The sequence below is a fragment of the Coturnix japonica genome, chromosome 2, assembly GCF_054131305.1.
Source record: "Coturnix japonica strain WE chromosome 2, WE-NBRP24, whole genome shotgun sequence".
In the NCBI taxonomy this organism is placed as follows: Eukaryota; Metazoa; Chordata; class Aves; order Galliformes; family Phasianidae; genus Coturnix; species Coturnix japonica.
This window is the reverse complement of record NC_140664.1, coordinates 131,507,947-131,521,097: the sequence shown is the minus strand read 5'-3', so window position 1 is coordinate 131,521,097 and position 13,151 is coordinate 131,507,947. Positions and strand designations below refer to the sequence as shown.

Below are 13,151 nucleotides of genomic sequence, written 5' to 3'. Positions count from 1 at the left end.
TCAAGTGCAGCAGTAATGGCATTCCTCTCTGATCAGGCTGCCCATAAGACTCAGAAAGGTGCCCAGTAAGAGAATACAATTATTTTCTTCAGCTTTTGCTAACCGTGAGATGAGTATCTTTTGGGAGAAGCCTGGGCAACCCAGCCTGATGTGGTGCCAGGGCCCTGCCAGCCATTTCATTTGCTAAGTGAGATAAGGCCCACACATCCAGGGTGCCTCCAAGCCTTCTTCTAAGAAAGGCCCCTGGGGTGGGGACTCTGAGTTTCCCAGTTATTAAAAATGCATCATCATCTCCATCTCACCTCTATTTTTCTTCTTAGCACTTTCTTTCATTCTTGCTTGCAGCAATTTTGTCCTTGCCCCAAAACACACCAAGCCCATTCTGTCCCCTTGGATAGGGAAAAATGAAGCAAGGGCATGAAGGGCAGAGCCTGACATGGCTTCACCAATGGAAGGTCATGGCTGACCAACCTGGTGACTTTCTATGATGGAATGACAGCACTGGTAGGTAAACAGAAGGCAACAGAGGTCATCTACCTGGACTTATGATGAGCCTTTGATATGGTCTTCCATCACATCCTTATCTCAAAATTGGAGGGAGATGGATTTGAAGGATGCACTATTAGGAGGATAAGGAATTGGTTGGAAGGTCACAGGCAGAGGGTTGTGGTCAATGGCTCTATGTCCAGGTGGAAGCAGGTGATGAGTGGTGTCCCTCAGTGGTCTGTCTTGGGTCTGTCATACTTTAACACCTTTACCAATGACACAGATGAAGGGACTGAATGTGCCTTCAGCACGTTTGCTGATGACACCAAACTGAGCGGTGAGGTTGATACAGCAGAAGGAAGGGATGCCATCCAGAGGGACCTTGGTAAACTCTGAAGATGGGCCCATGTGAACTTAATGAGGTTCAACAAAGCAAAGTGCAAGGTTTTGCTTGTGGGTTGAGGTAATCCCAGATACGTATTCAAACCAGGAGAACTCCCCACTAAGAAGGACTTTGGGATCCTACTTGCTGAAAAACGTAACATGAGCCAGCAATGTGTGTTTGCAGCCCAGAAGGCCAATGGTATCCCAGGTTCTATCATAGAGGGTGGCTAGGAGGGTGGGGGGTGATTGTCCCTCTCTACTCTGCCTCCATCTGCAGTCCAAGTCTAGAGCCCTCAACACAGGAAAGATGTGGAACTTTTAGAGAGGGTCCAGAGGAGGGCCACAGAGATGGTCAGGGGGTTGGAGCACCTCTCTTATGAAGACATGCAGAAGGAACTGAGCTTGTTTGGTCTGGAAAAGAGAAGACTGCGGGGAGACACTACTGTTGCCTTCCAGTATTTAAAAGGAGCTTATAAGCATGAGGGAAATAAACTTTTTACACAGGTAGACAGTGATAGGACAAGGGGAAATGATTTTAAACTAAAGGAAGGGAGATTGAGATTCGATTTCAGGGAGAAGTTTTTTACTGGGAGAGTAGTGAGATGCTGGCACAGCCGTCCCATCCCTGGAGGTGTTAAAGGCCAGGTTGGATGGGGTCCTGGACAATCTGATCTAGTACTTGATGTAGTGGTTGGCAACTCTGTGGCAGGGGAGGTTGAACTTGATCCTTACGATTCCTTCCAACTCAAGCCATTCTATTCTATGTTTCTGTGACACCACCTCCTCTTGGCCCTATCTTGCAGCTTAGTGAAGGGTTACCCCCTTCAGATCTGACTCCATATGGCACCTGTTTTCCTTTCATGCAAAGGGAGGGCTTCCCTGGAGCTCCTCACTTCCAGGAGCTTAAGATCCATTTTAAAAGCTCCTAAGTTAGATCCACATCTACACAACACTTGTTTTACCTCATTCTGCTTTGGTCATCCACCATCCAACATCAACAAAATATTTAAGCATAAAGCAAGTCCTCTGCTAGCTACCCTTACACATTACTCAACTCCTTCTTCTCCACCTTTATTGCTATGCACTACACGGCATGAGTATTTGGAAGAGTGAAATAACTGTTACAGCGCTTTATCATCATAGAATCATAGAATGGTTTGGGTTGGAAGGGACCATCCAGTCCCAACCCCCCAGCCATGTCCAGGGTTGTCACCCACCAGCTCAGGATGCCCAGGACCCCATCCAACCCAGCTCTGAGTACACCACAGTTTGAGCTCTCTGGGCAGCTGGGCCACTGCCGCAACACCCCAAGCAAAACAGTTCTTCCTAACATCTAACCTAGATCTCCCCTCTTGTAGTTTACGTAACAACATTACATACAAAGTATTTGCAGGTTATTGTGGATCTATTTTAAGATAAAACTCTAATTAAAGAGAACTGCTCACGTAACACATGGCAGAGAGGCCTGAAAGGGAAAGAATAGCTCTTCCAATACGTACACCTCCCAGTGTATGTTTTATTGCAAACAATTAGTCCTGTTGCTTTATAGTCACACAAGACAACTTTTTTTTTTCTTTTTTTTTTTCTCTTTTAATAAGGACAACAGAAAGAAAAAGATGAGAAGTGTGTTCTGTCCTTTGTATTCCCAAAAGAAAATACATTGAGCCTTATAGCAAAACTTGCATCTATCCAAAAGCCTTATTAAAGGTATTCCTTACTGACAAGTTTACTGAATACTCACGTATTGAATATTCCCCATCCTCAGTGATAGCTGAGGCTTAGTGAGAGCCCTTAGAGGCAATTTACATAGATGTGAGCACTTCTGCAGGGCACTGAACAGCCCCAGTTTCCCACCTTACTTTGCTCCTGGACCTGATGTTAACTTGAATGTTACTAAAAGCTTGACAAATAAGGTCAGCAAACTTCGCTTTTTTTCTTAATTTCATTTAATTCACAAAACTCAATTTTCTAAGGAGTTGATGTATAGTATTAATACTATGTTAACCTCTAATACTACAATAGCATGTTTGCTTATGGAATCAGTCCAGATTTTAAAAGACAAAACCATATTAGATGAAATGAATTCTCCGTATTTAAATACACAAAGTGGGCATGATGGCTACTCAGAGAGTGGGTTCTTTCAGTGGGAGCCTTTAAAAATACTTGTAGCAGCAAAACCCCTGTTGTAAATGCTTTTCTCTCTCCAAAACTACCAGCAGGATCATATCTTTCAAAGCACTGAGAAGTTTTAGTGGTTTTGAATCCAGAAGGATCGTGTAATTAATAAGACTGAAATTGACAAAGGAGTATATAATTTATATATAACATAATACAAGTAACAATACCGAATTTAACATATAATTCACAATTATAAGCCTGCCAAGTCACGTTACTGGAACAAGCTTTAAACCAGCGGATGATGTAACCCAGCTGCACTGACGGTGCACAGCTCGCGTAACCTTGAATATCTCAGGCAGCTGCAGAAGGACCTCACTGTAAACTGCCTGGTCTTTGCCCCCTCACTTTCTAAAGGAAATTCTTTTGGCTGAGGCCAAGGAGAATTAAAAAGCACATTATAGACATAAAATATTAAAAAACAGCTCTCCGAAGCCAGCTTCAGTGCATTTTAACTTCTGCCTTTAAGTTCCATTATGGACAATGTTTTACAGAGCGTTACCAACGATGCAGAAGATGATGCTTACAGTAAAGTTCTGCAACTGGAAGTAGAAAATATGCTGATTTACCATCTTGCCCAACCCAGCGTCCTGCACATAGGGGTCAGAAGGCAGAGTTCAGCCAGACTCACCAATACATCACCCAGAATCCAACAGAGCATTCCTAAATAGCTGTAGTCACTAATAGGCACTCATTACATTAATAGATTGCTCGCTAATGGGCGCAGTGATGAGGGAGCTGCCCGCTCTGCAGTCCCACTCGCAGCCCATCCCTGCGTCCCTGTGCCCCATTCTCTCCGGGTGATGCTCCAAAGCCTTCAAAGGGCACGAGGAAAAATCTGCTCGGTGTGGTGAAAGAAATCAAAGAGGCAATGCTGAAAATTCCTAAAACGCTTCTGCCCTAATCTTCTGGAGCAGAGAGGGGGCTCGCAGAATACTAAACTTGCTTTTCAAAGGAGATCAAAGCAACTCGAGCAACAACTGCAAACATGAACGGAGGTGTGTGCATGGGCGCGGGGAAGGCAGAGAGCCTCTCTTCAGCCGCCCATGAAGGCTCCCCCTAACTTATCTACCCATTACACATGTGGTTTGAAAGGAAAGGAGACGCGTTTAAAAGGTAACACACGAACGCTCTGCCTTTGTACGGGCTGCGTTTCATGCACACGCAGCGTTTTACGAGATACACTGCTGCCATTAATTCTGAAAAGCTCCTTAGCCACAGTCTCATTAAACCAGCCTATAATTTCGCGTTTGTTTAGCGATTCAAAGATAAATGAAGTTGCGGCTGGGTATCTCCCCTTCCCGGTGTTACCCTGCAGTTGGGGTTAGCCTCGCAGACCGTATTTAACACTTTGGTAGCCAGATGCTTGCTTAGGAAATCCCCCTCAGAACAGATTCACAGCTCAGCCACATCCAGCAGATATATTTGCCTGCTTCAGCCTGCCCGTGCCCCTTATATCTCCATCAGAGCCCCCCGTATGAGCTGCACTTGCACAGCAGTGCTGATGTGCGGTGTCCCGGCAGCACTGGGGTTGGCTCCCAGCTCTGGCACTCAGCACTGAGAAGCCCCAGCAGCCAACTTGCAGTTTCCCTGACGCTACAATTTGTGTTTTCTCCTTCCCAATCTGCTATTCCGCTGTGTAAACTAGAACCCAAAATAAATAAATAAAATCGAAAGGAAAACAGCTGTGGGAAAAAACTCTTCTAAGTTCACAGGGTGAGGAAGGAATGAGTAAAACCCCAAGTGAACTCTCCTGGCTGAATTGGGTTAGGATGAAAAATGCTGCTGCTAAATCTTGAAAATTTAGGTCAGTCTTGTTTATGTGGAGATATAAAGCACTGACATTTGGAGAAGCATGTGAACTAGACGCAGTATTTCAGCGTTCCCTCTGAATCACAGTGGGCCACGGGGCCCTTTCATACCGACCAATTTCCCCTCCTTCAAATTAAAACAAATAAATCTGAATTGTCACTTAGGCTGCAACCGGCAACACATTGGAGTATCGTGCTTTAAAGTCTAGTGGCAGCAGCTGCTGAAATATTTCATACTTTTAAAACGGACTGAGTTAACCAAGTAGATACTTGGGAAGCATTTAACTGATGCAGAAGAGAACAAAGTAGGTACAATTTCCAAAGCTATCTGCTTTTTTGTTTCTTCCCTGTGTGAATACGGGTCACATTATAGCCCTATGAAAACCAGAGAAGACAGGAAAAGGATAATTGATGCTTTTTTGAGACCTAATTGATGTTATCCGAAACACGCATCACACCAGATACCCCCTCCCTTTAACACAGCTCAACATATGGCAATTCTGACTATGCAAACAGGGCTCAGTCCTATTTCTCCTCAAATCCATGTGAATAACTTATTATACACAAAACGAGGCCCGGCAATTCATTTTGCTAAAAAGCTACTTAGCAGCAGCAAAACTGCTCAAGTATTTTGCCTATACTTGGGCCTCCTACGGCTGCCACTGAAACCAATGGCAAAATTCCCATCTCCTTCCATGGGAGGGGAGCCAAGCCCTTAGAAACCTTTGTATTTAAGGAAAAACAGTTTTCCTCCCACTCATGACTACAGTTCTCCTGAAAAACCAATGGAAATGCTGAAGAAGTCAGGTGGTTCGTATTGGGCCCAAAGATCAAGAACAAAGAATACGAAGGCAGTTCTGCTATTGGAAAACTGAGCAGCATCCTCAAAGCACTGCCTGGCTTCTCTGCCTGCTTGTTTGTTTGTTTACTGTTATTATTTTTAACAGAAAATGACACTTCTAGATCCGACTAGGGAGATTTTAAAACATATATAAATCCTGGAAGAAGAAATGAAGCGCACATTTCATTTAGTGTCTGGATTACAGCTCCTTATTAAACAAACCAGAGCTCATTATAAAATCAATATCAACTTAACCACTCTGCTCCCAGGAGAAACGGCAAAAAAGGTCACTCCAAGAAATTCAAACAATTTTCCTGCTGGAAGGGCACGATTTTAATTACAGATACTATTAATTAGAGCTGTCACTAAGAAGATTGTCCTGTTAATTATCACAAATTCAGTTTCAAGTGTGATTTTGAAACCTGGAGGGCTTTCTTCAGAAAAGTAAAATAAAATCAAGAATTTGTGCATTCATGTTTAATGAAAAAAAAGGGGGAAAGGGAACTACCTATGCCTTCTGTGGCTGTGTCTTGAATAAATCAACAGCAAACTCCCTACTGAAAACAAACAAACATGTTTAAAGCCATGATCTCTCCGGCCAACTAAACTCAGAGGATGAGTTGCTGGTTGGGCCACACATTGTCCTGGAGGTTTCTCCATTCTTTCATTGGCAAAATAAAAAAGCACTGGAATTGCTTTTGCTCTCACTCCCTCTCGCTTTAGAATTCATTACATGTAAAGACCTAAAGGAGGTCTGAGGATTTTCTCTTTACAGAAAGGATTGCATTCAAACTGAAAAGCAAAACCGCTCCTGAAGATACTGATTGTTAAAGAAACATCTGCATTTATCACTCATCACTATCACCTCCCCATCTTGGGGACAAGCACTGCACATTCTCTGACACAGAAGCAGCACAGACAGACCCAAACTTCCCGAGTTTATTCCTGGCTGCCAATCTGAAGCCTCACAATACCGAAAGGCCATCACGCCTGATGCAAAGCAGGAAGGTAAAACAGAACTTGACAGAGAAGAACCAGGAGGAGGACCCTATCGGTGTGCAGCAACAATATCTACACATTCTTTTTCCCAGCCAAACTCCAATTATTTGGGGCTAAAACGCAAGAGCTGCCTGGTGTGTGACCAAAACACAAGCAAAGCCGTCACCAAGAACACCCCAAGAAATCAGTTTCAGGAGCTAAAACAAACTCCAGCAAGATGCAGACTCTCTCCACCCGGCACTTGAAACTGAAAGAGAAACCCCGGTGGTTTGTGATGTGTTCCAGCAAATCTGAGCGCAGCACTCCCGCCTTCCTGGGCACACATCTGCCACCATTGTTCTCCTCGAAACAGCCCCCATTCACCTCCCCATCTATCAGCATTACATTTCATTTTATCTGAATAATGGCAGAAGGTGGCAACAGATCGGGTCAAAGGCTCTTTTCATATCAGACCCCGAAGAAGTCGATTACTCAAAAAGAGAGACATCTTCAGATAACCGTGCAAACCATTCCTCAGAAACGCTAAAGATTTTCCATTATTAATAGCAACAGGGGTGACAGATTATGGATATTAATGTTATTTTTCAGAGAATTTCAACAGCGAGGGGCTTTCTTTTCCTTCTTTTAATGTTTCTAATTGGACACAAATTTACAGCAAGAGCCACGACGACTGCCCAACAGTAAGGGAACACTCAACGAGAGATAGGAGGGGGGAAGCGCTGAAAACAAACGGAGCTGAACAGGGCTGGGGAGGAGGAGAAGGAGGAAGGCTGGAGCTTACCTGATAAGCAGCGGTAGCGTCGGATCCGGCGTCAGCCCCCAGGGCCGAGAGCTTCTCCTTGAGCCGGTGGTGGGCGCGGTGCCGGAGGCAGTAGACGACCCCCGAAGCTGCCAGGACCCCGGCGATGCAGGCGAGGGAGAGGAGGGTGAGGAGGAGAAATTTGGCCGACTCTGCCTCTTCCCCGCGCTGCGGGAGCGGCGGGACGTGGCTTTTCTGCAGGGGAGGAGAGAGAGGCAGCGCCTGAGTGCGCGGAGCGGAGCGGTGCGGGGGCCCCGTCGGGGGAAGCCCCCGGCAGCGCCGACTTGCAGCGGGGCCGGAGCCCAACGGCAGGCAGGGACAGCGCTGCGACCCCCCCCGCTCCGTCCCGTCCCGTCCCCTCCCCTCCTCTCCCTTCCCCGCCCGTCCCCTCCCCTCCCGGCTTTCCGCTCCCGAAAGGCGGAGGCGGGCGCTGGGTGCGCGCAGCGCCGGGTCCCCCCTCCCTCCCCAGCCATACGGAACAGCGAGGGAAAATCCGTTTGGTTTTTTTTCCTTAGCGTGAAAAATAAAACACGAAACAACAGAAAAAGAAGAAGAAGAAGTAGGTGGCGGTTCTTCCTTTTGTCTGTTACAGAAGAAAAAAGATTATATCTATAAAAAAAGAGCCGGATAGTTCCAAACTCCTCCAGATGACTATTATTTTCGCAGTAATAGGAGAGAATCCTTCTCGTGCATTTCACTTGTCTCCATGTGCTAAAAAGTTGTACAATAATTTCCCCTCATTAACTTCATTATAAGCTATATTAGCAACAATTAAAAACGCAACATGAAAATGAAAAGACCAGGCGCGCAAATTGCAGCAGGACTCATTTGGCCCGCGTTCCCCCTTTCACAATTACCAGGGAAATGAATTGAAAAGCACGCCCCTGCCTCAGCCCTGGTTGCTACAAGATGAGAACAATTAGCAAACTCCTTTCCACCACCTAATTTCGCGTGGTAACAAAATGGATTTTTCCCCATGAATGCCTAGCCGGCCTATTCATTATCTCTCCTCTATTAGTAATTTTCTGCTCCGTATTCAGCTAGCCAGCTCTTAATTTCCTCCTGTCTTGCAGTGTACACAGTGGCTCTTATGTCAGGCCCGGTCCATTTTTATCTTGTAATCATAAAGGCCACCAAAGCAATTATCGCTGGTCTTGACTGTAAAAGCTTGTCATTAATTAGCCTCCTTGCCTTCAGTGCTGCGGATTAGCCGGGGCTGAGGCTGAGTTAATGGAAATGCGGCTTCAAGGAGCCTCCCGGATTTTCTCTCCTGGACGCTGGGAGCGGAGGATGCTCGGCCGGCTCTGGGAAGCCCCGGGGGCGGGCGCGGACCCCACTCGGCCCGGCCCGGCTCAGCCCGGCTCCGCTCGCACCGCCCCCCGGCCCCTCCTCCCAATCCCACCAGCCACCAGGGGGACGGGGCCGCTCCCCCCTCCCCGGGGGGCTCCAGGGGCGCCTCCCCTCGCCCCCCACCCCGGGCCACCTGCCCCGGCCGCAGAGGGCTCGCAAACCGAGCCGGGAGGGGGCAAACCCGACGGCATCCCCCCGGGGCCCGGGGAGGCGCGGCGCTGCCGCGCTCTGCCATTAGCATTTCAGTGAAAGGGACGCCGTCCCCTCGGGGCCAGGGGTCGCGATCTGCATCTCAATAGGCGGCCCCCGCTAAAGGGCCGCCGCCCCCTCCCCGACGGCTGCGCCCCGGGACGTTAATCCGCCTCTCCGCTCCGCTCGGCCCCCCGATAGCGAGGCACAGAGGAGCCCCCCCGAGCCCAGCTCGGGCCCCCCGCGGTGCCTGGGGCCACCCAGCCCCCTTCCCCCTCCCGCTCCCCCTCCAGCCCCGAAGGCGCGTCCCCGCCGCGTAGCCCCGGCTCTCCCACCCCAGAGCTCACGGATCTCCCCTTTCTCCGGTTTTAGCACCGCAGTTTTAAATGCTTTTTTTCCCTTCGCCTTTCGCCGTGTGAAAGAGCCGCGCAAACGCCAGGGGGAAAGGGCTGCGCGAGGGAAACAATGAAAATGACGGGAGCAAAGTGCTGTCAAGCGCCCTGAGTAAACACGGGGGAGAGAAGGAGCGTGCTTTCCCCTCGACTCCCGTAGTTATAGTGACGGGAGCGCCGCTTCCAACTTCTCGCAGCGCCGGGCTCGAGTGACGGCCGTGCTCGGAACAAAGCGGCGTGGGCAGAGATCCGCTTCTCGTAGCGGGAAACGCGGGGAAACTGCCGGGTTTTGGAGTGCGAGCTGGGGAGTTTAGGGTTAGGATGCCTTGTCGGCACCACGTCGGGGAGCGTTTTCCATGGGGAGCTATGGAGCCGCTTCCCTGGGTGCTGGGCATCAGACGGCCAAAGGCTTATAGAAATCCAGATCAAAACAAAACAAAACACAACACACGTCTTCCCAGGGAAGCAGCCAGGAATGACCAGGAGGGAAGAGGCGTTGGGGCAGCGGCAGCCGCACCTCTGCCCCATCACGTCGGGAGAAGTCAGCCCATCTCCCGGCCGCCGTCCCCTCTCCCCTCTCTACCGCCGGGGTCGGTGCGGAGGAGCAGCCCGGGGGTCGGAAGCCGCCGGCGGCTGCGGGGCCCCGCGTACACCTCCGCCGTCGATGAGCGCGGGGCTGGGGCTACAATGAGGCCCGGCCCCGGGACGCGTCCCGACAGGAGAACCTCAGGTCCCCGGTGCTCCCAGCACAAACCCACAGACCCGCTGCCCTTCAAGCACATCAACCGTCAAACGGGTAAAAATGAATCCAGCGATCTCGTTCCGAGCTCCCTCCTTCCGTCCCTCCTCTCCCTCCCAGTCAGGAGCTGAGATTTCCCCTCGACCAAACCTCTCATTCTTCTTTCCCCGCAATAAGGCCTCAGCCTGAAACGGAGCCCAGGGTTAATTAGAGGCGTCCTGTCAGACTTGACTCGAAATTGAAAGAAAAATGTTTAAATATTTATGAATTTGACATTTACAGTCGGATGTCTTTTAAGGCACAACACCTCTCCCTGTGTTCTCTCCGGCTGCCACGGTGCGCGCCTGGGGTGGAAGGGGAACAATAGCTGTTGCATAACAAGAAAAACAAATCACCTTTCCTTCCCCTAAGGCTCAACAAATAAATAGACCACATAAATTACACATAATTAAATATTAAACTCAGCTACATGTAACTATGCATTTTTTAAACTTTATAGAGCTGAATATATTGACATCCCCCTGAATGATTTCCTTTTCGGAAACACGTGTAGTATGAGTCCCAATGAAGGCAAAACCACTGATCCTCAACAGACGGCTAAGGAAATAACTCTTTGCTATGGTCTTTGCTTGCTTTGCAATGGCCCAATCCATGCTAAATTCCAGATGACAAAGCTTTGCTCTATCCCAGAGCATCACACCGACCAACCACTTCCACTCTTCCATTCTGCAACTCTACACTCACCAGTGCTTGCTGGAGCTACACCGCTTCCATAAAGGTTGCCCTGCTGTCATCATGATTATTTTAAGAGGGAAAAAATGCACGGGATCTGATCTCACATTGGCTTTCCCAGTCTCTTGGCAGAGCACATCTACACACAGCCCAAAGTGAAGCAGTCAATAGCGCAGCGTAATGCCGGAGTCACAAATCACCGCTCGAATCAAAGTGCCGCGTCCCGTTCCGCGGCGTCATCCCATGATTCAGCACAAACAAATCCCAGGCAAATGGCAGTAAATATTTAATGGAGGCTTTCATGTAAGTAAGTTCTCACACCTATGTTGGAAGGAGAGTAGGGGAAAGCCTTTGTGACAGCAGAGAGGGCTCCGTGCAGGGGTGTGAGCGCTCACCTTTCAGGTGCCCCAGCAGAATTAACTCCGTTATTGCCCCTAGGACACAGGGCCTGATTCTGCTCCAGACTGAAGCAGAACTCTCACTGAACTTGAGGTTTGAGGTCCACTTTATCAGTGTAAGGAGGTATTTCTGACAACGCTCAGCTGCTGCACCCAGCCATCCCTCCACGTTGTAAAGGCAAAACCACTGTGATTCATTTAGGAACAAGCTCACTCTGCATTTTTGTTTTGCAGTTTGTGCATGCCTTGATTATGACTTTCCTATCAGGTAGATTGGTTTCTAAGCAATAATAATAACAATAATAATAGCAGATTTCTTCGTAAATGTGGCCAAAAGGAGCAGCTTGAGAATATGATTTGTTTCAAAATATCAGAACGTTAAAAAACTCGAGAGGTGCTATTTTTAATTTGGAATTCACTATAGAATCTAATAAATGAGAGAAGTGAGGCGGAAATAATCATGTATTAATTCTGTGCATTACAAAATCTTTTCAGAAGCTATTATCAGAGCAAGAGGCATTGTGGTTTGGATTCAGGGTGGGAGAAATCCTTTGTGCAACTGAAAGCTATTGTTCCTCTGTGCAGATGAAATTGTACTTGCAAATCTGCCATTCAAGGAGCGAAAAGAGTGCCTGGGCAGAAGAAAAGAATTCTACAAGAAAATCGTTCCTCTTAGAAATGAACTTCAAGAAAATAAGTTCTAGCTCACCAGCTTCTCTTGTTTTTCTAAAAGGACCCTTTGCAAATAGGCTCGGTGCTAGAAGGGAACGTGTGTTATTTCCTTGATAGATAGATGAAACATGAAGAAAGGGACGGGTGGGGGTCTGTGTGGCTGCATATACTATATGTACTCATATATATATATATATATATATATACACACACACACACACACACACACACACACACACACACACATCTGCTTGTTTAAATGAATCTAAACTTAAATCCACTTCTAGTGAATTCCTGCTGCAGGGTGATTGGAAATAGAGGATGAGATACTCTATGCTCTTTAACTTTGATAGGTCACCAGAAACCCAGAGGCGCACTCAGCATCAGGACAAACCTGGCTACCTCACTCTGTCCCTAGAAAACCTACAGATACCATCTTCCTTTGTAAAATAAGAAAGCAAAACAAAGGGAAATCAGCAGCTCCCTCTGTTTGGTGTCTGCCCCTCCTCACCCAGGTGGGTCGGTGGGGCACAGGGATGCTCACAACATGGGTTTTGGTTCAGCGCTGTACTGCCAAGCTGCACGGCCCAGGGTACTTGTTGGTGCTTTAAGGGGATATCTGTAGAGTGAGGAAGAGGTGTGTGGGGCTGCTTGGCCTCCCTCCTTACACCCCACCCTTGCTGGGCTTGCCTGATGCCAGGATGGCTTTCAGCAGATGTCAGTTCATCACCTGAAATGAGGTCAACGTAATGCTTTCACTCGAGAGGGTGAAATCGGAGGGGAAGGTGCTTTTGGCTTCTTCTAGGGGTCGGGAAGATTAGACAAATCGACGGGCAGAATGGGCAGATGGATTTCTGGGAACTGCAGCTTATTCAAATCACTGAGAAAGGTCACTGCGAGAGCCACAGATCTATTCATCGGTGGGGGCACAATGATCTTTCCGCAACCTTCAACACCACAAAGCACTCTGGAGCGTCTCTATACCTTTTAGTAGGATTAATGCCGCAAACAATGACTGAATACAATCAAGAATTCAGCGAGTTCAAAGATCCTTTGATCAATGGTAGATATTTTCCTCCTAAAGGCAAACAGAAGTGAAGTTTCTGGTTAGAGTTACGAGAAACGATGGTAGGCATTGTCCTGAGTCCCACTACGAGGCGATGCTGAGATGCCCAGAGGTCTGA

The 13,151-nt window shown here is 48.0% G+C and overlaps 1 protein-coding gene across 4 annotated transcripts in view; it reads right to left on the bottom strand.

The window, feature by feature from the left end:
- The window catches only part of PTPRN2 (protein tyrosine phosphatase receptor type N2), a 608,667-nt gene that overhangs the window by 94,476 nt on the left and 501,040 nt on the right, over window positions 1-13,151 (bottom strand). For all 4 annotated transcript variants that reach the window (XM_032442979.2, XM_015852813.3, XM_032442980.2 and 1 more), the window contains exon 13: window positions 7,478-7,690. In XM_032442979.2, coding sequence (XP_032298870.1) covers window positions 7,478-7,690 — 213 coding nt within the window. The remainder of the gene's footprint in view (window positions 1-7,477; window positions 7,691-13,151) is intronic.